This window comes from Coregonus clupeaformis, chromosome 1 (genome assembly GCF_020615455.1).
Source record: "Coregonus clupeaformis isolate EN_2021a chromosome 1, ASM2061545v1, whole genome shotgun sequence".
NCBI lineage: Eukaryota > Metazoa > Chordata > Actinopteri > Salmoniformes > Salmonidae > Coregonus > Coregonus clupeaformis.
In genome coordinates this window covers 57,494,209-57,520,153 of record NC_059192.1, presented here as the reverse complement: position 1 = coordinate 57,520,153, position 25,945 = coordinate 57,494,209, and the positions used below count along the sequence as shown (strand labels likewise).

At 42.7% G+C, this 25,945-nt stretch overlaps 1 protein-coding gene across 1 annotated transcript in view; it reads left to right on the top strand.

Moving 5' to 3' along the window:
• Nucleotides 1–25,221, top strand: part of LOC121571109 (receptor-type tyrosine-protein phosphatase epsilon-like) — a 93,932-nt gene extending 68,711 nt beyond the window's left edge. Inside the window, exons 13-21 of the mRNA XM_041882412.2 lie at nt 3,946–4,081; nt 4,174–4,323; nt 6,990–7,083; nt 7,330–7,406; nt 7,499–7,633; nt 17,563–17,688; nt 17,943–18,094; nt 23,370–23,505; nt 23,705–25,221. Coding sequence (XP_041738346.1) covers nt 3,946–4,081; nt 4,174–4,323; nt 6,990–7,083; nt 7,330–7,406; nt 7,499–7,633; nt 17,563–17,688; nt 17,943–18,094; nt 23,370–23,505; nt 23,705–23,779 — 1,081 coding nt within the window. The 3' untranslated portion in view covers nt 23,780–25,221. The remainder of the gene's footprint in view (nt 1–3,945; nt 4,082–4,173; nt 4,324–6,989; nt 7,084–7,329; nt 7,407–7,498; nt 7,634–17,562; nt 17,689–17,942; nt 18,095–23,369; nt 23,506–23,704) is intronic.
• The last annotated feature ends 724 nt before the right edge of the window (nt 25,222–25,945 follow it).

The following is a 25,945-nucleotide window of genomic DNA, read 5'->3' as shown; positions in this document are numbered from 1 at the left end:
ACAAAGAACTGTCTGGTCTGAAGGGGACCGCTGAGAGGTATCGTTTGTTAAAGCAACAGTTAGACATGAAGACAGAAGAGTTAGATATCCTCCAGGCTAAACTCCAACAGAGCTCCTTCCCTAAGCAACAGGAGGAGCTGGAGAGGCTGCGCAGGACCATCGAGGAGTGTGAGGAGACCCTGCGCAGTAGTAAGGAGGTCAGAAGAAGGCAGAGGAGAAGTACAAGGTGTTGGAGAACAAGATGAAGAATGCGGAGGCAGAGAGAGAGAGGAACTGAAAGCTGCTCAACAGAAGCTAAACTCTGCTAAAACCAAGGCTGATGCGTTCAGTAAGAAACTCAAGGAGAGACAACAGGAGGCTGAGTCCCTGGTCCTAGAGTTGGAGGAGTTGAAGAGAGAGCAGTCTGGCAAGCACCACGGCAATGCGGACGCCCTCTCCCGGCGTGATGCCTTCTTCGCTGCCTTTACCCCGACGAGGACGTCGGTCCCGAGGAGGGGATGTGTGATGTCACGAGAGGCTGTGTCCTGGAGGGACGTTACATCCCCCTGAGGTGGCTGCAAACCCAGACAGCTATGGCTCCATCTGCTGGTATGGTCGGGGAACTCCACCCCTCTATGGCCAATCTTCCCACGCAGCTGAAACAAATGAGGAGCTGATGAGCTGAAGGTTTGGGAAGTGAAGAGACACAGTCTCCAACCTGGGCTCTCTGGAGGACAAGAGTGCTGCACGTCCACTTCCATGAGGAATATAAGGATTTGGAGATACTTACCTTTGGGAAATACTCACCTTTGGATATATGCACCTGTGGAAATACGTGAGAGACATTTGGAAGGACTTTTTGCTGGGTTGGCCACTAGCTGCAACGTGGACTACAGTAAGGCTGGGGAAAAGTTATCTGAGCGAGTGAGAATTATGATTTTGGATGTGGAAGAGACATCCCTGAACTGTTAACCCTTAAAGAGCCACAAGAGAACAGAATTTGGTTATATTTTCGTTAATTTCCCAAGACCTATAATAAAATCCTTGTTTTGTTTGAACCTTGTCTCCTTGCACTACTTGAGCAATCCCGCTGAAAGCTGTGTAGCCTCTCGTGACGTCACACCGTATACATGGATGAACACTTCTCCCTCTGTCATGGATGCCATGGTTGCCCTTAGTTTGAAGATGTAATCCGGAGACAGGTGTTTTATACAACAGCCTTCTACCTGTGTTCTCTTTTTGCACGCTCTCCGCATTTGGCAATCATTTCTCTGCTTCCACCGGGAATTCCACTGATTTCAAAACTCGGTCAACTTCTTCCGTGACAATGTCACCGTTTCTTCCCCACCATTGTCATCAGAAGACTACAATGTCTGGTTCAATGAAAATGTTTTTACCTAAATCAGGGATTTCCTCATTGTCTGACTTAGTCAGAGAGTGTCAGCATGGCACGAGAAAGTAGTCCATCACAATGTTTTCCCAATGAGCTTTGTCTATAGCGCTATTAACTTCAGGGCAGCAATGTTGAGAGCAGTAGCAAAACTTTTTCAGTTCTTCATGATATCTTTAAAAAAAAGCAGAGGTAGACAGTATTATCCACACATACTGAGCAGCTCATGTTATAGACAAAAGCATGCTACATGGCAGACCAATCCAAACTCATCTCTCGGCATGTCCAGCCCATCCATTATCTCAGCCAATCATGGATAGCGGGAAGGTTCCTGTATTTTTCCGTGGCTAAACCAACTACGCTCATTATTTAACAGTTATATTTGTATTTACAGATGGCATACAAGTTTGTTATTAAGGCACATGAAAGTTCACATGTTCAAGAAGGCATTTCTGCAACAACAAAAATAAGTTCAAATGCCTCTCCTGTGAAGTAGTGACGTGTGACATACACCTAGTTTCCTAAAGGAAAACAAGAGTTTTTCTTAATTGTTTTACTATTTTCTACATTGTAGAATAATAGTGAAGACATCAAAACTATGAAATAACACATATGGAATCATGTAGTAACCAAAAAAGTGTTAAACAAATCAAAATATATTTTATATTTGAGATTCTTCAAAGTAGCCACCCTTTGCCTTGATGACAGCTTTGCACACTCTTGGCATTCTCTCAACCAGCTTCATGAGGCAGTCACCTGGAATGCATTTCAATTAACAGGTGTGCCTTGTTAAAAGTTAATTTGTGGAATTTCTTTCCTTCTTAATGCGTTTGAGCCAATCAGTTGTGTTATGACAAGGTAGGAGTGGTATACAGAAGATAGCCCTATTTGGTAAAAGACCCAGTCCATATTATGGCAAGAACAGCTCAAGTAAGTAAAGAGAAATTACATTCCATCATTACTTTAAGACATGAAGGTCAGTCAATCTGGAACGTGTCAAGAACATTGAACGTTTCTTCAGGTGCAGTCGCAAAAACCATCAAGCGCTATGATGAAACTGGCTCTCATGAGGACCGCCACTGGAAAGGAAGACCCAGCGTTACCTCTGCTGCAGAGGATAAGTTCATTAGAGTTAACTGCACCTCAGATTGCAGCCCAAATAAATGCTTCACAGACTTCAAGTAACAGACACATCTCAACATCAACTGTTCAGAGGAGACTGCATGAATCAGGCCTTCATGGTCGATTTGCTGCAAATAAACCACTACTAAAGGACACCAATAAGAAGAAGAGACTTGCTTGGGCCAAGAAACACGAGCAATGGACATTGGCCCGGTGGAAATCTGTCATTTGGTCTGATGAGTCCAAATTTGAAATGTTTGGTTCCAACCGCCGTGTCTTTGTGAGAAGCAGAGTAGGTGAACGAATGATCTCTGCATGTGTGGTTCCCACCGTGAAGCATGGAGGAGGAGGTGTGTGGGTGCTTTGCTGGTGACACTGTCTGTGATTTATTTAGAATTCAAGGCACATTTAACCAGCATGGCTACTACAGCATTCTACAGCGATACACCATCCCATCTTGTTTGCGCTTAGTGGGACTATCATTTGTTTTTAAACAGGACAATGACCCAAAACACACCTCCAGGCTGTGTAAGGGCTATTTGACCAAGAAGGAGAGTGATGGAGTGCTGCATCAGATGACCTGGCCTCCACAATCACCCAACCTCAACCCAATTGAGATAGTTTGGGATGAGGTGGACCGCAGAGTAAGGAAAAGCAGCCAACAAGTGCTCAGCATATGTGGGAACTCCTTCAAGACTGTTGGAAAAGCATTCCAGGTGACTACCTCATGAAGCTGTTTGAAAGAATGCCAAGAATGTGCAAAGCTGTCATCAAGGCAAAGGGTGGCTACTTAGTAGAATCTAAAATATATATTTTTTAGGTTACTACATGATTCCATATGTGTTATTTCATAGTTGTGATGTCTTCGTTATTATTCTGCAATGTAGAAAATAGTAAAAATAAAGAAAAACCTTTGAATGAGTAGGTGTGTCCAAACTTTTGACTGGTACTGTATATATATATATATATATATATATATATATATATATTATTTTATTTTATTTTAATTTTAATTTTAATGAAGAGATCAAACCTGAGGGGGCACGTGCCCCTGTGCCCCCTATGGGCATGACGCCTCTGACCACACCACTGAAGTCAGACACTTGCAGGATCAACTGTTGAAGCAGGTGTTGGCACTGGGGCTTTGCATCCTGAATGGGCCTCATTGATTGCTTTCCAACACCCTAAGCTGGTATCCCAGACTGCTGTCTGTGTGACTGGCCCTTCAAGCATGGTGGATGTTGTTGGCTTGTGGACATGTAGCCTTTTAGAATATTGCTTGTGGACATGTTACAATTTAACACATTTTAGGCCATACCACAATCAAGATTCCTGTGGCAAACTCGGCCACATAAATACAGTGCATTTGCTTTCAATTGAATCATCTAACTTGCCTCAGAGTTCTATGACAATGTAAGGGTCACTGTTCTCTTCTGTCTTTTGTCTTTCCCCAGTGCTGGGGTAGGAAGGACTGGGACGTTTATCGTCATAGACGCCATGATTGACATGATGCATGTAGAGCAGAGGCTGGATGTCTTTGGGTTTGTGACCAGAATACGGGACCAGCGCTCTCAACTCGTCCAGACCGATGTAAATGTTTCCTGACATTTAAATGTGTTCCTGCTGCACAAACAAGCAAAGATTCCTCTTTCACCCAATCTCTTGCTCTGTCTGTATTTCAGATGCAGTACTCATTCATCTACCAGGCTCTGTTGGAGTATTATCTGTATGGTGACACAGAGCTGGATGTGTCCTCTCTGGAAGGCCACCTGCAGAAGCTCCACAATACCAGAGCACCCCTCGACAGGCTGGACCTAGAAGAAGAGTTCAGGGTAAGGGCCAGTCACACACTTACTGTATATATCCTTTCCTAATGTCACACCCTGGCTCTGGGACTCTATTTGTTGAGCCAGGGTGTGTTTATTCTATGTGTTCTGTTTCTATGTTGGGTGTTCTAGGTTGTGTTTTTCTATGTTGGCCTGAGTGACTCCCAATCAGAGGCAACGAGTGTCAGCTGTTTGCTGGTTGTCTCTGATTGGGAGCCATATTTAAACTGTCAGTTTTCCTTTGTGTTTTGTGGGTTCTTGTTTCAAGTTGGTTGTGTTTGACCGTGTACTGTCACGTTACCGTCTTTTGTTGTTTTGTTCGCGTTTCGCTCAATAAATGAGTATGTTTGCCTGCAACGCTGCGCCTTGGTCTACTCCTTACCCTGACGTTTGTGACAGAAGAACCCACCATACCAGGACCAAGCAGCGTGTCCAGGAACAGGCAGCCTGGACGTGGGAGCAGCGTCGGAGGGTCGAGAGGCAACCCCAAATTTTTTTTAAGGGGGGCACACGGCAGGGGGCGACTGGGCAGCAGGAGGCTGCCACAGGGCGATTAGGTGAGGAGGCCACCAGGTTAAGGGGGCTACTGGCGAAGAGGGAGCAGGAGTTAGTGTTGCAGAGGATGGAGCTATTAGAGGCGATTAGGGAAAGGGTGAGAAATGAGGCACGGCGAGAGGAACTCGGTAGGCAGCTGAGGGAGCGGAGGGTTATAATGAAACCCAGTCCCGCTCCTCACACCAAGCAAGGTGTGTGCGTCACCAGTCCGGTCCGGCCCGTTCCTGCTTCCCGCACTAAGTGTACGGTGCACGTCGCCAGCCCGTCCCGGCTCGTTCCTGCTTCCCGCACTAAGTGTACGGTGCGCGTCGCCAGCCCAGCCCGGTTTGTTCCTGCCTCTCGCACCAAGCCTACGATGTGCGTCGCCAGCCCGGCCCGGCCTGTTCCTGCCCCTCGCACTAAGCCTACGGTGTGCGTCGCCAGCCCAGCCCGGCCTGTCCCTGCTCCACGCACCAAGCCTACGGGGTGCGTCGCCAGCCCAGCCCGGCCTGTTCCTGCTCCACGCACCAAGCCTACGGTGTGCGTCACCAGTCCAGCCCGGCCTGTTCCTGCTCCACGCACCAAGCCTACGGGGTGCGTCGCCAGCCCAGTCCGGCCTGTCCCTGCTCCACGCACCAAGCCTACGGTGTGCGTCGCCAGCCCAGCCCGGCCTGTCCCTGCTCCACGCAACAAGCCTACGGGGTGCGTCGCCAGCCCAGCCCGGCCTGTCCCTGCTCCACGCACCAAACCTACGGTGTGCGTCGCCAGCTCGGCCCGGCCTGTTCCTGCCACTCGCACCAAAACTACGGTGTGCGTCGCCAGCCCGGCTCGGCCTGTTCCTGCCACTCGCACCAAACCTACGGTGCGCGTCGCCAGCCCGGCCCGGCCTGTTCCTGCCACTCGCACCAAACCTACGGTGCGCGTCGCCAGCCCGGCCCGGCCTGTTCCTGCCACTCGCACCAAGCCAGGGGTGCGAGTCGCCAGCCCGGCCCGGCCTGTTCCTGCCACTCGCACCAAGCCAGGGGTGCGAGTCTTCAGCCTGGTCCAGAACGTTCCTGCTACTCGCACCAAGCCAGGGGTGCGAGTCGTCAGTCCGGTGAGGCCCGTTCCGGCTACTCGCACCAAGCCAGGGGAGCGAGTCGTCAGTCCGGTGAGGCCCGTTCCGGTTCCACGCACCAAGCCAGGGGTGCGAGTCGTCAGTCCGGTGAGGCCCGTTCCGGCTCCACGCACCAAGCCAGGGGTGCGAGTCATCAGTCCGGTGAGGCCCGTTCCGGCTCCACGCACAAAGCCAGGGGTGCGAGTCGTCAGCCCGGTCCGGCCAGTTGCTACTCCACGCACCAAGCCAGGGGTGCGCATCGTCAGGCCGGTCCGGTCCATTCCTGCTCCACGCACCAAGCCAGGGGTGTGTATCGTCAGCCCGGTTCGGCCAGGTGCTACTCCACGCACCAAGCCAGGGATGCGCATCGTCAGCCCGGTCCGGTCCGTTCCTGCTCCACGCACCAAGCCAGGGGTGCGTGTCGTCAGTCCGGCTCCGGCCAGCGGGGCTAGACCGGATCAGGGGCGCTATGGGGGGTTGATTGGAGGGTGGTGGGCAAGGCCGGAGCCAGAACCGCCGCCGAGGAGGTATGCCCACCCAGCCCTCCCCTGTTTAGCTCTTATTGAGGCGCGGTCGCAGTCCGCGCCTTTAGGGGGGGGTACTGTCACACCCTGGCTCTGGGACTCTATTTGTTGAGCCAGGGTGTGTTTATTCTATGTGTTCTGTTTCTATGTTGGGTGTTCTAGGTTGTGTTTTTCTATGTTGGCCTGAGTGACTCCCAATCAGAGGCAACGAGTGTCAGCTGTTTGCTGGTTGTCTCTGATTGGGAGCCATATTTAAACTGTCAGTTTTCCTTTGTGTTTTGTGGGTTCTTGTTTCAAGTTGGTTGTGTTTGACCGTGTACTGTCACCTTACCGTCTTTTGTTGTTTTGTTCGCGTTTCGCTCAATAAATGAGTATGTTTGCCTGCAACGCTGCGCCTTGGTCTACTCCTTACCCTGACGTTCGTGACACCTAAATTGTCTCACATTTATAGTCACATTCAAATGAGGGTAGCCATCTCTCTTAAGTAGTCCTAATTTCACCCCATTTTCTCTTCTCAGAAACTGACCAATGTACGCATAATGAAGGAGAACATGAGGACTGGAAATCTTCCTGCCAACATGAAGAAGAACCGTGTGCTTCAGATCATTCCATGTAAGGAGTACTCTGACACTCTTAACTGTTCCATAATACATCACAACCCTACCACCATCAAACTCTTAGTGCTGTATTGATGCTTGATATAAATTCATTTTAGGCCTAAGAACTTTGCCAAGTTACCCCTATGAAGTAGTATTACTTTTGGAATTAATATACTGTAGGTAAATGACACAAACGACACAAGTAGTTGAACTATTGATGGAAATAAATGAAGTTGTTATGGTTTTTGCTTTACCACAGATGACTTCAACCGGGTTATATTATCAATGAAAAGGGGCCAAGAGTTCACGGACTACATCAATGCATCATTTATTGATGTAAGTATTTAGTAAGCACATTTAACTTTCTCCAGAGCTGTTTATGTCTTTACGTATATGATGCCCTGAACAGTATGTGTGTTATTTTCCAGGGCTACAGACAGAAGAACTACTTCATCGCTACCCAGGGTCCCCTGTCCCACACGGTGGAGGACTTCTGGAGGATGGTGTGGGAGTACAGGTGTCACTCTATCGTCATGCTCACTGAACTCAAGGAGAGGGAACAGGTACGGACCCCACTGTGGCAAGAGCTAACTACAACTTAATCAGTAAATAACAGCTGTTTGTTACTTCAGCAATGGTCATCAAAATTGTTAAAAGGTTTAAAATACAATTCTGATGAATGCTACTGTTGGATAATGGATGAAGATACTCTGAACTTTTTGCATTTTTAAAATCCATCTTATATTGACGGAATTATAGAACATAAAACATTGCACTGGCACGGACAAGTAATGAATGGAGTTCAGGCATTTCGGTATTTCGGTATTTCGGAATTCAGGAATTAAATTCATTATAAATTGTTACCTTTTTTCTTCTTCTAATATATACATTTTCTTAGTATATCAGGTTATTTTTTTAAACTTTGTGATAAAATTAAGAAAATCATATGTGCCTCTTTTGCATATACAGTGGGGAAAAAAAGGATTTAGTCAGCCACCAATTGTGCAAGTTCTCCCACTTAAAAGATGAGAGAGGCCTGTAATTTTCATCATAGGTACACGTCAACTATGACAGACAAATTGAGAATTTTTTTTCCAGAAAATCACATTGTAGGATTTTTAATGAATTTATTTGCAAATTATGGTGGAAAATAAGTATTTGGTAACTTCTTCTTTAAGAGGCTCCTCTGTCCTCCACTCGTTACCTGTATTAATGGCACCTGTTTGAACGTGTTATCAGTATAAAAGACACCTGTCCACAACCTCAAACTGTCACACTCCAAACTCCACTATGGCCAAGACCAAAGAGCTGTCAAAGGACACCAGAAACAAAATTGTAGACCTGCACCAGGCTGGGAAGACTGAATCTGCAATAGGTAAGCAGCTTGGTTTGAAGAAATCAACTGTGGGAGCAATTATTAGGAAATGGAAGACATACAAGGACACTGACAATCTCCCTCGATCTGGGACTCCATGCAAGATCTCACCCCGTGGGGTCAAAATGATCACAAGAACGGTGAGCAAAAATCCCAGAACCACACGGGGGGACCTAGTGAATGACCTGCAGAGAGCTGGGACCAAAGTAACAAAGCCTACCATCAGTAACACACTACGCCGCCAGGGACTCAAATCCTGCAGTGCCAGACGTGTCCCCCTGCTTAAGCCAGTACATGTCCAGGCCCGTCTGAAGTTTGCTAGAGTGCATTTGGATGATCCAGAAGAGGATTGGGTGAATGTCATATGGTCAGATGAAACCAAAATAGAACTTTTTGGTAAAAACTCAACTCGTCGTGTTTGGAGGACAAAGAATGCTGAGTTGCATCCAAAGAACACCATACCTACTGTGAAGCATGGGGGTGGAAACATCATGCTTTGGGGCTGTTTTTCTGCAAAAGGACCAGGACGACTTATCCGTGTAAAGGAAAGAATGAATGGGGCCATGTATCGTGAGATTTTGAGTGAAAACCTCCTTCCATCAGCAAGGGCATTGAAGATGAAACGTGGCTGGGTCTTTCAGCATGACAATGATCCCAAACACACCGCCCGGGCAACAAAGGAGTGGCTTCGTAAGAAGCATTTCAAGGTCCTGGAGTGGCCTAGCTAGTCTCCAGATCTCAACCCCATAGAAAATCTTTGGAGGGAGTTGAAAGTCCGTGTTGCCCAGCGACAGCCCCAAAACATCACTGCTGTAGAGGAGATCTGCATGGAGGAATGGGCCAAAATACCAGCAACAGTGTGTGAAAACCTTGTGAAGACTTACAGAAAACGTTTGACTTGTGTCATTGCCAACAAAGGGTATATAACAAAGTATTGAGAAACTTTTGTTATTGACCAAATACTTATTTTCCACCATAATTTGCAAATAAATTCATAAAAAATCCTACAATGTGATTTTCTGGATTTTTTTTCTCTCATTTTGTCTGTCATAGTTGACGTGTACCTATGATGAAAGTTACAGGCCTCTCGCATCTTTTTAAGTGGGAGAACTTGCACAATTGGTGGCTGACTAAATACTTTTTTTCCCCTAGTGTATTTAATCAAATATTTGTCTCTGTAAAATTATCATATTTCTCCACTTACCATTTGTCTGTCTCTCAGTCTGTCTACCCCCTTTCCCCCCTCTCTCCCTCTCGCTCACTTTACCTTTCTCTCACTTACGATTTCCTGGAATTCTACTGTTCATAGAGTTTCGGAAATCTGTATTATAATTCATACCTTCTGCAGTTCAGACATTATTTAGTTTCTCCTCTTCAGGGAACATTCCTCTAGCTGCATAAGAGTGGAAACGGCTAAAAAGATCAAACTGGTCAGAAATTAAGGTTTTCACATTTCCAATGAAGCTCTGGGGTCTCTTAGAAGCAATTCAGAAAATTGTTTTTGAGCCATGAATGTCTCCCTAAGAGGCACTTTTTAAATAATTACTTGTTACAGAAATATTTTATTATATTTGAGATATATTTCTCAGAAACACCAAGGACCTGTGGCAAAATACATTATCAAGCATATAAGAGTCTATGTCTGCGCCTGCATGGAAGTCTAATTAGCATAATACAAAAATGTTTAAGCTAGACATTTGTGTTTCGCATGGGCTGCGTCTCAATTCACCGCATCCGCCGATGTCGGCCTTCCGCATCTGCGATGGAAGGTGGCAGAGCTACCGCTGTGTTTGTCAGACCAAGAGAAATCCTGAAAATCAGTCTTCTCACAAAAACTTCTGCAGAGTCCGAACGGTTTGAGCTACATAATATGACCCCACCAACAAAAGCTGAGCCTCTCACAAATACGTACATGTTTGTTGTTTTGCTCTACGACGCCCACAAGCTTTACAAGACTCGTCTGAAGGTAATCCAGTACCAGGCCAAAATATGGAAGTGAATAGGGCAATTCGATGTTAAAGGTATACGGGTCATTCCACAGTGAAAAAACAACAACAACAAATTGTTCAGATATAGGAAAGACACTTCAAAACATACTTCCTTTGAGGTGTTTTTTGACTATTTGTTTTGCCATGTATGAATGTATTATTCAATAATAGCAGTAAGGCCAAATTCAATTTTGTATAAAATTATCTATTGTCTATCTATTTATCTATACCTACAGGTATCCTATAATTCAAAATCAAATAGCTAAATGATCCACGGTATGACCATCTTAAAACAATTCCATATGTTAGCTTAGCTCTCCAAAGGTTTAGACTCTAGGGGGTTTTAATGAGAGGCAATGCTGTTGGCTAGGACACAAAACGTTTGTTTTTTTATTTTATTTTTTATTTCGATTTATCAGCACCCCGGATTGACTATCCAAATAAAGTGTTACGAACTGTCCTTCAATGCACATTGTGCCACATGCAAAATGGTTAAATCAATCCCATGACAACATTGTTTACTCCAGTAGTTGTATTCATAGCATTATAAAGTAAACATACCATTGAACTTCTAATGTTTTTTATTTACAGTACAGTATTGATTGGTTGATTCAAGGATAGTTATTGACTCAATGTTGTCATATTGTTGTTATATTTTCAACCACATACCATCAGAAAAGCTGCCACTCCACAAAATAAAAAGTTTGTCACAGTCTTTCAAACAAGTGATTGGCTTTTTCTCTTCACACAAGGACAGGGAAGATTGTGCCCAATAGCAGTTCTGGCTGACTGTACTAAACTGTCTTATCTGCATTCGACAACCGCTTTAATCAGATGGCCATTACACATGCATCTGGGACTTCCATCCACCTTATTACGGAGTTGTGCAGACCTGTATCGAACAGCCCTTTCCCCGAGCCATGATCATATACAGTGGGGAGAACAAGTATTTGATACACTGCCGATTTTGCAGGTTTTCCTACTTACAAAGCATGTAGAGGTCTGTAATTTTTTTATCATAGGTACACTTCAACTGTGAGAGACAGAATCTAAAACAAAAATCCAGAAAATCACATTGTATGATTTTTTAAGTAATTAATTTGCATTTTATTGCATGACATAAGTATTTGATACATCAGAAAAGCAGAACTTAATATTTGGTACAGAAACCTTTGTTTGCAATTACAGAGATCATACTTTTCATGTAGGTCTTGACCAGGTTTGCACACACTGCAGCAGGGATTTTGGCCCACTCCTCCATACAGACCTTCTCCAGATCCTTCAGGTTGCGGGGCTGTCGCTGGGCAATACGGACTTTCAGCTCCCTCCAAAGATTTCCTATTGGGTTCAGGTCTGGAGACTGGCTAGGCCACTCCAGGACCTTGAGATGCTTCTTACGGAGCCACTCCTTAGTTGCCCTGGCTGTGTGTTTCGGGTCGTTGTCATGCTGGAAGATCCAGCCACGACCCATCTTCAATTCTCTTACTGAGGGAAGGAGGTTGTTGGCCAAGATCTCGCGATACATTGCCCTATCCATCCTCCCCTCAATACGGTGCAGTCGTCCTGTCCCCTTTGCAGAAAAGCATCCCCAAAGAATGATGTTTCCATCTCCATGCTTCATGGTTGGGATGGTGTTCTTGGGGTTGTACTCATCATTCTTCTTCCTCCAAACACGGCGAGTGGAGTTTAGACCAAAAAGCTCTATTTTTGTCTCATCAGACCACATGACCTTCTCCCATTCCTCCTCTGGATCATCCAGATGGTAATTGGCAAACTTCAGACGGGCCTGGACATGCACTGGCTTGAGCAGGGGGACCTTGCGTGCGCTGCAGGATTTTAATCCATGACGGCGTAGTGTACTGGGTGTATTTGCAGACATTATATAAAGGGGTGGAGCAGGGCTGCAACCACCAAAGACCTCTGTTTAGGCCTAACGCAGCGCTAACTTGCGCTGTCTAGACTGCCTCATTAATGAATACATACTGTTGTTGTCACATTCTTTTGCATAATTTAATAAGTGTGTAGAGAAGGATACCCACGCGATTTAAAAACAAAATGCTTGGCTCTAGATTATACCAATCTATGCATACTTTACACCAGGGGTCTCCAACATGTCGATCGCTAGCTACAGTGGCTTGCGAAAGTATTCACCCCCCTTGGCATTTTTCCTATTTTGTTGCCTTACAACCTGGAATTAAAATGGATTTTTTGGGGGGATTTGTATCATTTGATTTACACAACATGCCCACCACTTTGAAGATGCAAAATATTTTTGGGGGTGAAACAAACAAGAAATAAGACAAGACAACAGAACTTGAGTGTGAACAAAGTCAATACTTTGTAGAGCTACCTTTTGCAGCAATTACAGCTGCAAGTCTCTTGGGGTATGTCTCTATAAGTTTGACACATCTAGCCACTGGGATTTTTCCCGTGTAGCTCAGTTGGTAGAGCATGGCGCTTGCAACGCCAGGGTTGTGGGTTCGATTCCCACGGGGGGCTAGTATGAAAATGTATGCACTCACTAACTGTAAGTCGCTCAATGGAGCGTCTGCTAAATGACTAAAAAATAAAATACAATTTGCCCATTCTTCAAGGCAAAACTGCTCCAGCTCCTTCAAGTTGGATGGGTTCCGCTGGTGTACAGCAGTCTTTAAGTCATACCACAGATTCTCAATTGGATTGAGGTCTGGGCTTTGACTAGGCCATTCCAAGACATTTAAATGTTTCCCCTTAAACAACTTGAGTGTTGCTTTAGCAGTATGCTTAGGGTCATTGTCCTGCTGGAAGGTGAACCTCCGTCCCAGTCTCAAATCTCTGGATTTGAGTTTTCCCTCAAGAATTTCCATGTATTTAGCGCCATCCATCATTCCTTCAATTCTGACCAGTTTCCCAGTCCCTGCCGATGAAAAACATCCTCACAGCATGATGCTGCCACCACCATGCTTCACTGTGGGGATGGTGTTCCCGGGGTGATGAGAGGTGTTGGGTTTGCGCCAGACATAGCGTTTTTTTTTTTCATTTCTAGTCTCATCTGACCAGAGTACCTTCTTCCATATGTTTGGGGAGTCTCCCACTTGGCTTTTGGCGAACACCAAACGTGTTTGCTTATTTTTTTCTTTAAGCAATGGCTTTTTTCTGGCCACTCTTCCATAAAGCACAGCTCTGTGGAGTGTATGGCTTAAAGTGGTCCTATGGACAGATACTCCAATATCCGCTGTGGAGCTTTGCAGCTCCTTCAGGGTTATCTTTCGTCTCTTTGTTGCCTCTCTGATTAATGCCCTCCTTCCCTGGTCTGTGAGTTTTGGTGGGCGGCCCTCTCTTGGCAGGTTTGTTGTGGTGCCATATTCTTTTCATTTTTTAATAATGGATTTAATGGTGGGATGTTAAAAGTTTCTGATGTTTTTTTATAACCCAACCATGACCTGTACTTCTCCACAACTTTGTCCCTGACCTGTTTGGAGAGCTCCTTGGTCTTCATGGTGCCACCTGCTTGGTGGTGTCCCTTGCTTAGTGGTGTTGCAGACTATGGGGCCTTTCAGAACAGGTGTAAATATACTGAGATCATGTGACAGATCATGTGACAAATAAAGTCCACATGTGTGCAATCTAACTAATTATGTGACTTCTGAAGGTAATTGGTTGCACCATATCTTATTTAGGGGCTTCATAGCAAAGGGGGTGAATACATATGCACGCACCACTTTTCCATTATTAATTTTTTTGATTTGGATTTTTTTTTTCATTTCACTTCACCAATTTTGACTATTTTGTGTATGTCCATTGCATGAAATCCAAATAAAAATCCATTTAAATTATAGGTTTTAATGCAACAAAATAGGAAAAACACCAAGGGGGATGAATACTTTTGCAAGGCACTTTACCTGTAGCTCGCAGCCCACCTATGAGTAGCTCGCACAAAACAATTCTGAAAGTACATGCATTTTTCACGTTTCACCTTAAAGTATCAGACACTCCCAGCTACTATTTAATCAACCCAACTTTGACATTATCTCACCCCTGGTTAGCCACTATTGGCTTAAAAAGCCAATTCTAACTCAATATCTGCTAATTAATTTCCAGCAATATTGCCCCTGTCTGTCTGTGTGGTGCACATTGTTATTTATCACTCCGTGTGTAGCATTTTGATGTGATAACCATCTTGTGGGTTGACAGAAATACTTTCCCCAAAACCTTCTCAATTAAATGTTAACTGCAAAGCAGGCTTACCTGATAGAAGTATACCATGAGTAAGTATCTATTTTGTATCTATTATTTGTTATTTGCAAACTTTGCCATGAAATGAGCAGCAGCAGTACAGAACCATCGCTAGACCGGCACATTAGACGGCACATTCCTCACTACTAGATGCACAATTAAAAGGCCAGATTCACAATTAAAGGGGAATTACACTCAAAAATTGTAATATGATGTGATTTACGAATTGCCATGGACTCAGAACATCCAATTTGTTTGTTTCTCTATGAACAATTGTAATAAAATTAATTAAATAACTGAGACATAATTTGGGAAAATACAGTTGAAGTCGGAAGTTTACATACACTTAGGTTGGAGTCATTAAAACTTGTTTTTCAACCACTCCACAAATTTCTTGTTAACAAACTATAGTTTTGGCAAGTCGGTTAGGACATCTACTTTCTGCATGACACAAGTAATTTTTTCAACAATTGTTTACAGACAGGTTATTTCACTTATAATTCACTGTATCACAATTCCAGTGGGTCAGAAGTTTACATACACTAAATTGACTGTGCCTTTAAACAGGTTGGAAAATTCCAGAAAATGATGTCATGGCTTTAGAAGCTTCTGATAGGCTAATTGACAATATTTGAGTCAATTGGAGGTGTACCTGTGGATGTATTTCAAGGCCTAACTTCAAACTCAGTGCCTCTTTGCTTGACATCATGGGAAAATCAAAAGAAATCAGCCAAGACCTCAGAAAAACAATTGTAGACCTCCACAAGTCTGGTTCATCCTTGGGAGCAATTTCCAAACGCCTGAAGGTACCACGTTCACCTCTACAAACAATAGTACGCAAGTATAAACACCATGGGACCATGCAGCCATCATACCGCTCAGGAAGGAGACGCGTTCTGTCTCCTAGAGATGAACATACTTTTGTGTGAGAAGTGCAAATCAATTCCAGAACAACTGCAAATGACCTTGTGAAGATGCTGGAAGAAACAGGTACAAAAGTATCTATATCCACAGTAAAACGAGTCCTATATCGACATAACCTGAAAGGCCACTCAGCAAGGAAGAAGCCACTGCTCCAAATCCACCATAAAAAAGCCAGACTACGGTTTGCAACTGCACATGGGGACAAAGATCTTACTTTTTTGAGAAATGTCCTCTGGTCTGATGAAACAAAAATAGAACTGTTTGGCCATAATGACCGTCATTATGTGTGGAGGAAAAAGGGGGATGCTTGCAAGCTGAAGAACACCATCCCAACCGTGAAGCACAGGGGTGGCAGCATCATGCTGTGGGAGTGCTTTGCTGCAGGAGGGACTTGTGCACTTCACAAAATAGATGGCATCATGAGGAAGGAAAATTATGTGGATTGGGAAAATGGCTTAAGGACAACAAAGTCAAGGTATTGGAGTGGCCATCACAAAGCACTGACCTCAAACCTACATAGAATTTGTGGGCAGAACTGAAAAGTGTGTGCGAGCAAGGAGGCCTACAAACCTGACACAGTTACACCAGCTCTGTCAGGAGGAATGGGCCAAAATTCACCCAACTTATTGTGGGAAGCTTGTGGAAGGCTACCCGAAACGTTTGACCCAAGTTAAACAATTTAAAGGTGATGCTGCCAAATGCTAATTGAGTGTGTGTAAACTTCTGACCCACTGGGAAAGTGATGAAATAAATAAAAAGCTGAAATAGATCATTCTCTCTACTATTATTCTGACATTTCACATTCTTAAAATAAAGTGGTGATCCTAACTGACCTAAGACAGGGAATTTGTACTAGGATTAAATGTCATGAATTGTGAAAAACTAAGTTGAAATGTATTTGGCTAAGGTGTATGTAAACGTCTGATTTTTATAGGGCCCCCCTTATAGTTGTTTATTAACCATTGTTTTACCAGGTATATTTACAGAAAATATAGTGCACTACTTTTTCTTGTACACTAAGGACCTGGGGAAGAGTTGCAGGTGAGAGGAGAAGAGAATAATGTGCCTATTTGAAAGCTAGAAAAAGATGAGTAGTTTTAAAAGTAGCTAGAAAAGGTTGGAGACCCCTGCTTTACATTGTTTGAGAGATCAGTATCACTATAATCAGAATGTTTATTCGGAAATTGCTTAAATTTCAGCACGTCTAATTAAAAAAAAAGTCAACTGTATAAAATGTTTACTTTTTTCATTTGCACAAAAAATCAACACCCAATAGATGCACTGGAAAACCATTGAGCCCATTTCAGCCGTTACCAGAGTGTGTTTAACAGGTCATTACAAATGTTTCCGAGGTCGTAACGTTAATGGAAAATAACTAATGGCACAAGCAAGAGTGGGAAAGAGTCACCAGTGTAAAATTAAAGCAATCAATCCAGTCGATTTTGCACCCCTCAAACACAGGAAATAGAGATCCTCAGGTGGGCGTGGCATGCACGTTGCTAGTTAGCTGCCTCTAATAGTGATAGACAAAATATTTATTTATCTTAGAATTTTTTTTTGGGGGGGGGGGGTTAAATGTTCTATAGTCTTGATCTTCTACAGAAATGTCCATGTAGAATTGCCTTACATCAGGGGTGTCAAATTCATTTTTCCCCGAGGGCCCGTATTTGGACTTCACAGTAGTCCGGAGGGCCGCTCAAACATTTGTTATATTTCCTTGTCGTCAAAATTAGCAAAGACATTTCTATCCATCGTTTTTCTGTATTTTCAATGCGCCCTGACTGTCTAGCTTTCAATTAGTGGATTTTTAACAAGCTAGACAGAGAGACCATATAAGTCTAGGTCCATTATCATTATATTTTCTTTTAAACCATGATAATTACTACACAGTTTCGATTTTTTATTAGTCATTTCAATGTAGATTTAGGTTGTTTTTCCCACCTGTGGGCTATATGTTTGACACCCCTGCCTGACATTAATCTGTCCCCAGGACAAATGTTTCCAGTACTGGCCAGCAGAGGGCACTGTGACGTTTGGAGACTACACTTTGGAGCTGAAAGGGGATGCCCTATGTGACACTTTCACTCTGAAGGACATTGTGCTCACATATGGACCAGTGAGTTTCCTTCACATAAACAAGCATTTACGCGAGCTACCCGATATGGATGTATTTTAAATATATTATTTGTGATGTAAATTATTTTTGTCCTTTAGGATCACTGGGTTTGGTCCTTTAATCAATGGTATTCTGTTATCTAAATGTGTGTCTTATCTTGAAGTGAATTGTGTCAGGTTCATGTTAGGTTTATTTTTCGTTACCAGGTATACTAATGTATGTAATGATGAATCACATATGTTTCCCATCACCAGGAAAAACAGTCAAGGCACGTCCGGCACTTTCATTTCCACGGCTGGCCTGAGATCGGAATACCGGCAGAGGGAAAGGGAATGATCGACATCATTGCTTCAGTGCAGAGACAGCAACAACAGTCTGGAAACCACCATATCATAGTACACTGCAGGTAAGGGACATGTACTGTACACACAAACCAAATCTGGGAGCCCAAAACACTCTCATTACTACTGCCCTTTTAATTACTTGGAGTGTAAAAAGTTGAGGGAGGGGGGGTGCTAAGCTGACATATGTAATTGTTTTCAGATGGTCATACTATGGATCATTTAGCTATTTGATTTGGAATTTTAGGACCCCTTTAGGTATAAAAAAAAAATATATCAAATTTCTTTTGGATAAAATATAGATTTTGGCCTTTACTACTAAAGCCCGTAGAAATGCATTGAATAACACATTCATAAATGGCAAAAAGGACAGTCAAAAAATTTATCATAAGAAACAAGGTTTTGAGGTATCTGTCCTAAATCAAGGAGATATTTAAAAAACTCAGGAAATATATACAGTGAGGGAAAAAAGTATTTGATCCCCTGCTTGCCCCTGTTTGCCCACTGACAAAGAAATGATCAGTCTATAATTTTAATGGTAGGTTTATTTGAACAGTGAGAGACAGAATAACAACAACAAAATCCAGAAAAACGCATGTCAAAAATGTTATAAATTGATTTGTATTTTAATGAGGCAAATAAGTATTTGACCCCCTCTCAATCAGAAAGATTTCTGGCTCCCAGGTGTCTTTTATATAGGTAACGAGCTGAGATTAGGAGCACACTCTTAAAGGGAGTGCTCCTAATCTCAGCTTGTTACCTGTATAAAAGACACCTGTCCACAGAAGCAATCAATCAATCAGATTCCAAACTCTCCACCATGGCCAAGACCAAACAGCTCTCCAAGGATGTCAGGGACAAGATTGTAGACCTACACAAAGCTGGAATGGGCTATAAGATCATCGCCAAGCAGCTTGGTGAGAAGGTGACAACAGATTATTCGCAAATGGAAGAAACACAAAAGAACTGTCAATCTCCCCCAGCCTGGGGCTCCATGCAAGATCTCACCTCGTGGAGTTGCAATGATCATGAGAACTGTGAAGAATCAGTCCAGAACTACACGGGAGGATCTTGTCAATGATCTCAAGGCAGCTGGGACCATAATCACCAATAAAACAATTGGTAACACACTACGCCGTGAAGGACTGAAATCCTGCAGTGCCCGCAAGGTCCCCCTGCTCAAGAAAGCACATATACAGGCCCGTCTTAAGTTTGCCAATGAACATCTGAATGATTCAGAGGAGAACTGGGTGAAAGTGTTGTGGTCAGATGAGACCAAAATCGAGCTCTTTGGCATCAACTCAACTCGCCGTGTTTGGAGGAGGAGGCATGCTGCCTATGACCCCAAGAACACCATCCCCACCGTCAAACATGGAGGTGGAAACATTATGCTTTGGGGGTGTTTTTCTGCTAAGGGGACAGGACAACTTCACCGCATCAAAGGGACGATGGACGGGGCCATGTACCGTCAAATATTGGGTGAGAACCTCCTTCCCTCAGCCAGGGCATTGAAAATGGGTCGTGGATGGGTATTCCAGCATGACAATGACCCAAAACACACGGCCAAGGCAACAAAGGAGTGGCTCAAGAAGAAGCACATTAAGGTCCTGGAGTGGCCTAGCCAGTCTCCAGACCTTAATCCCATAGAAAATCTGTGGAGTGAGCTGAAGGTTCCTGTTGCCAAACGTCAGCCTCGAAACCTTAATGACTTGGAGAAGATCTGCAAAGAGGAGTGGGACAAAATCCCTCCTGAGATGTGTGCAAACCTGGTGGCCAACTACAAGAAACGTCTGACCTCTATGATTGCCAACAAGGGTTTTGCCACCAAGTACTAAGTCATGTTTTGCAGAGGGGTCAAATACTTTTTTCCCTCATTAAAATGCAAATCAATTTATAACATTTTTGACATGCGTTTTTCTTGATTTTTTTGTTGTTATTCTGTCTCTCACTGTTCAAATAAACCTACCATTAAAATTATAGACTGATCATGTCTTTGTCAGTGGGCAAACATACAAAATCAGCAGGGGATCAAATACTTTTTTCCCTCATTAAAATGCAAATCAATTTATAACATTTTTGACATGCGTTTTTCTGGATTTTTTTGTTGTTATTCTGTCTCTCACTGTTCAAATAAACCTACCATTAAAATTATAGACTGATCATGTCTTTGTCAGTGGGCAAACATACAAAAGCAGCAGGGGATCAAATACTTTTCTCCCTCACTGTATATATATATTTTTTTTTTGCACATTTTTAACCCCTTTTTGGGGTAGGCACAAAACTACCTTCATACTTCCATTAGTTTTTTAAAACCGGTACAGGTTACCTTTAGGGGGTCGTAGAGCATAACGGAGAACACCATTGTGTTCCCATTAATTTGTAGCCCAAATGGTTCGAACGCTACTAAACAGAAGTTGGCACGTCGACGGTACCGACATCAGACGAGTCTCCTGACCCTTGTGGTGGTCGAAGAGCAAAACGGAGAACACCATCATGTTCGTGAGAGTCTCCCCTTAATCGTTTGTAGGTCAAACCGTTCGGACGTTACAGACGTTTTTGTGCTAGCTCTACCACCTTTCACCACAGATGTGGAAGTGCAACACTGGCAGATGCGGTGGATTGAGACACATCCAATGCAAAAAAACAGATACCTCTAGCTTAATCTGACAGATTCTGATGGGGATATTTTTTGTTATGTAGTGTGTCAATCGTCTCTAGGGGTTTAAAAACACATTAGGATCATACCAAACACAAAATAATGTTTTAAAGAAAATCTATGACTTTTCTCCAATTTGCTTTTGTAGACTCTGTTCTACAGCCCAACTCTTTATAAAGACTTGTGTGAAAGACTGCTGTAAAAGCTCTGATCAGAACATGCGTAGCTCCAGGTGAAGTACTTCTCATGCAGCACGGCCCACTGGGATTGATCCAATCCACTGATTCACAGTCAATTAAAACCTCTCAAAGTGAAATCTCCTACCACTCCGGCTTTGATTAATCTGATAGAATGAGCTAACAACAGGAAATGGTGTCATCACTCTCTCATATTCCTTCATCAGGGCCTGTCTAAAGAGGAGATTTTTAAAGCTTTTTCTCATCCGCTGGGAGTGGGGGCTTGCCCATTACAATCACCCTCTCTCTTCTCGCTCTCTCACCGGCATTGTAAGCACTGACTCAATCCAAAGAGAGTGAGAGATAGCAGACTTATTAGTGCTACCGTTTGGATTAGTGTCTTTAAGGGAGGCTGATTATTAGTACTATTAGTCAAAGGTCACCTTTTCTCCAACTAATTGCTTTCAATACAAATGGGAAAGGATGGTGTAAGCTGTAGGGTTTGCAGTATAGCCCTATGGTTAGGGAAATGGGAGAATAGGAAGCTGTAGATCTAGGAGCTCTACTGTTAGAGATCTCTCCTATCAACCACTAACAAGATCCTTTTGTATATATAGAGTATGTGGACACCCCTTCAAATTAGTGGATTCGGCTATTTCAGCCACACCCGTTGCTGACAGGTATATACAATCAAGCACACAGCCATGCAATCCCCATAGACAAACATTGGCAGTAGAATGGCCTTACTGAAGAGCTCAGTGACTTTCAACGCGACACCGTCATAGGATGCCACACACAAGCCTAAGATCACCATACGGAATGCCAAGTGGTGTAAAGCTCGCCACCATTGGACTCTGGAGCAGTGGAAATACGTTATCTGGAGTGATAAATCACGCTTCACCATATGGCAGTCTGACGGACAAATCTGGGTTTGGCGAATGCCAGGAGAACACTACCTGCCCGAATGCATAGTGCCAACTGTAAAGTTTGGTGGAGGAGGAATAATGGTCTGGGGCTGTGGCAACAGTTTGGGGATGGCCCTTTCCTGTTTCATCTTGACAATGCCCTCATGCACAAAGCGAGGTCCATACAGAAATGGTTTGTTGAGATCGGTGTGGAAGAACGTGAATGAGCCTGCAATGAGCCTTGACCTCAACCCCATCGAACACCTTTGGGTTGTATTGGAACGCCGACTGCGAGCCAGGCCTAATCACTCAACATCAGTGCCCGACCTCACTAATGCTCTTGTGGCTGAATGGAAGCAAGTCCCCGCAGCAATGTTCCAACATCTAGTGGAAAGCCTTCCCAGAGAAGTAGAGGTTGTTATAGCAGCAAAGGGGCAACCAACTCCATATTAATGCCCATGATTTTGGAATGAGATCTTCAACGAGGAGGTGTTCACATACTTTTAGTCATATAGTGTAACTTACCTGTTTTGCTGCACCAAGGAAATCCAACACGATAAAATACATAGAATGTTGTGAAATCAGTGCATTGCTTTGGCGCTCAATGCAGCCCAAACGGCATGACAGTGAACTGGTAGAGCCCTGAGGGTGTATGGAATGTAGTATACTCCCTTGACTCACATTCAGTTCTAAGCACATATTCAATAAATTGCTTGGAGTAACCCTGGATTGTAAACTGTCATGGTCAAAACATATTGATACAACAGTAGCTAGGATGGGGAGAAGTCTGTCTATAATAAAGCACTGCTCTGCATTCTTAACAGCACTATCAACAAGGCAGGTCCTACAGGTCCTAGTTTTGTCGCACCTGGACTACTGTTCAGTCGTGTGGTCAGGTACCACGAAGAGGGACTAACATTAATAATATGCATGTCAATCTCTCCTGGCTCAAAGTGGAGGAGAGATTGACTTCATCACTACTTGTGTTTGTGAGAGGTATTGACATGTTGAATGCACCAAGCTGTCTGTTTGAACTACTGGCCCACAGCTCGGACACCCATGCAGACCCCACAAGACATGCCACCAGAGGTCTCTTCACAGTCCCCAAGTCAAGAACAGACTATGGGAGGCGCACAGTACTACATAGAGCCATGATTACATGGAACTCTATTCCACATAAAGTAACTCATGCCAGCAATAAAATTAGATTTAAAAAACAGATAGAAATACACCTCATGGAACAGCGGGGACTGTGAAGCAACACAAACATAGACACGTGCATACAAACACACGATAACATACGCACTATACACACGTACACATGGATTTTGTGTTATAGATATGTGGTAGTAGAGTAGAGGCCTGAGGGCACACACTTAATATGTTGCGAAATCTGTTATGAATGTATTGTAATGTTTTTAAAAATGTATAACTGCCTTAATTTTGCTGGACCCCAGGAAGAGTAGCTGCCGCCTTGGCAGCAGCTAATGGGGATCCATAATAAATACAAATACAGTACCCTCTAATGGTAGTTACTGGCCTTTAGAGCAAACGTATCTGTTGCTGTAGATGCTGATGATTCTGTCCTGGGTTTATTTCTCAGTGCTGGTGCGGGTCGGACCGGGACATTCATCGCCCTGAGTAATATTCTGGAGCGGGTGAAAGCAGAGGGCCTACTGGATGTGTTTCAGACAGTCAAGAGCTTACGTATGAAGAGACCACACATGGTTCAGACTGTGGTAGGTATTACATATCGTAGCATAAACACATTGTTTACCATGTTTGGATACAATTTCTATCATAGGTGATGGTAGCCTACATTAATGAAAATATACAGTATAAAGATGACATGCATTCAAATTATCTTCAAAATAATGACAATTATGTATTTCAGTGATTTATGTTTGTGTTGTGTGTTTTGTTTGTTTGTTGTTTCAGGAACAATATGACTTCTGCTACAGAGTGGTTAAAGATTTTGTTGACATTTTCTCAGACTATGCCAATTTCAAATGACAATATCTGCTACACCCATGTATTTTTCCACCTAGCATATACCATTTTGTTGGAACCTTCTTTTCTAAGCTCTTTTAAGCTCTTTTTACACTTTACACCTATCACCAGTACTTAAACTTATTGTATCATATTGTAATATATTTGTTTGTTTGTCTGTCTGTTTTTTTGTTTGCTCGTTCAAAACAGCCCCAAATAAAATATTATATTATGTCTATTTAGTCATGGACTTTTCAACTAGCTTTGTGTCCTCAGTATTTGAATTGAAAACCTAAGACCATTCGATCAAAAATGGGAATGAAGGGTTTAATTGAATAGGTCCTCTGACTCAAGACAATACTGAAAATATGTTATTATGTTAACATTATGTATATACACTGAGTGTATAAAACATTAAGGACACCTTCCTAATATTGAGTTGCACCTGGTCAGTCTATGTCATGGAAAGAGGAGATGTCCTTAATATTTTGTACACTCAGTGTATTTATTAATTAACTTATGCATATAATCTTTATCTATTTATATAATGTAGAATTTAATGTACATTTTGAGTATGTAAAAAAAATAAAAATACCATGAGATTGCCTTTCATTGCCTGTGGTCTGTACCATAGCTATGGCACATACTATGGAAGTCCACAGATTGGACAAAAAAAATGCTGTTGTAAAGATACACAACCTGCCATAAGAGTTTGTCAATGTATTACTGACCTTACAAGTGACAAGTGACTTAAAGTGCCATTCAATATTTGCGGTGTATGATATGTTTTTTCATATCAACAGCATATTGAGTATCCAATGGAAAACAATATATTTGGAAAACTTTAAATTGCCATTTGATTCAAACAGCTATTATCATCTAACCTCACCAACAAATGGCTGTTCATATACATACAGTTGTAAAAAAAATGTTTGGGTTGGAATATATAGCATTCATATGCTTTTCAAAATAACTACAGTATATTGGACCTAACATTTCAGCATTTGTATGTTTGCATGAAGCAGTACCATACAAAGATTAGAAAAAGTTTCTGATTAAGTAAAAATTGTCACCAAGTGACTTAAACTTCAAATAGACATAGCTAAACCAGTAGATTGTTTAAGTTTTTCAAGACTAACTTAAGAAGTTAGATTTCAATAAAATATAATTTTCACTATTTCCATATAGTTAATAAAACAGCCTTAATCTATGTAATTAACATGATTGGGGTTAAGGCAAATTATTATAATACCAATATACCAAAAATATATGCTTTATTTTCAACTTGAAAAGTGTAATTTAGAGACAGGCATCAATTTCCTCTTGATATGGAGTGTTCAGTCACAGTGCCCTCATATCAATCACTAATTAACTTAATTATTATTTATTGAAATTTAGCAGACACTCTTATCCAGCGCAACTTACAGGAGCAATTATGGTTAAGATTTTTCACCTAGCCGCCTCAGGGATTCAAACCAGTGGTCTTTAATTTACTAGCCCAACACTCTTAACCGCTAGGCAACACGTTAGGCTACCTGCCACCCGGTTATTGACAATAGCACATTTCAGGAAGCTCGTTTCTGAAATGTCTATGTTCTGTCATTTACTATGAAATATATATACAGTATATGATCATAAATGTAATATAATAAACATTCAAATTACCTGGTTAACTGGTTATTAAGTGTTGGTAGGCCATCCTTTTCATACCAAAGGTACATTTATGGATTCATTACCTCTTTGGCTATCTGTAGCTCAGTTGGTAGAAAAATGCGCTTGCAACCCCAGTATAGTGGGTTCGATTCTCAGGACCACCTGTATGTAAAATGTATGTACTAATGACTGTAAGACGCTTTGGAAAAAAGTGTCTGCCAAATGGCATACTGTATTAGGTAAAGAGATAAGGATTGTGTAATCATATAATGGTCTTCATTTAGAATCAATCTTATGTACAGAGTATGGAATTGAGGCCTAATGTAGTGCACAAGCATCTTGTTCCTGTACTGTCTCTTGTCATAAGTCTGTTTGACGTTTACATTTTATTTGCAAATTATGATTGCAATAAATGCATTGAAAATAAACTAATTAGCAATCAATTTCTGAATATTTGTAAAAGATACAAAACATGGGTATCAAACAGTGGAGGCTGGTGGGAGGAGCTATAGGAGGACGAGCTCATTGTAATGGTTG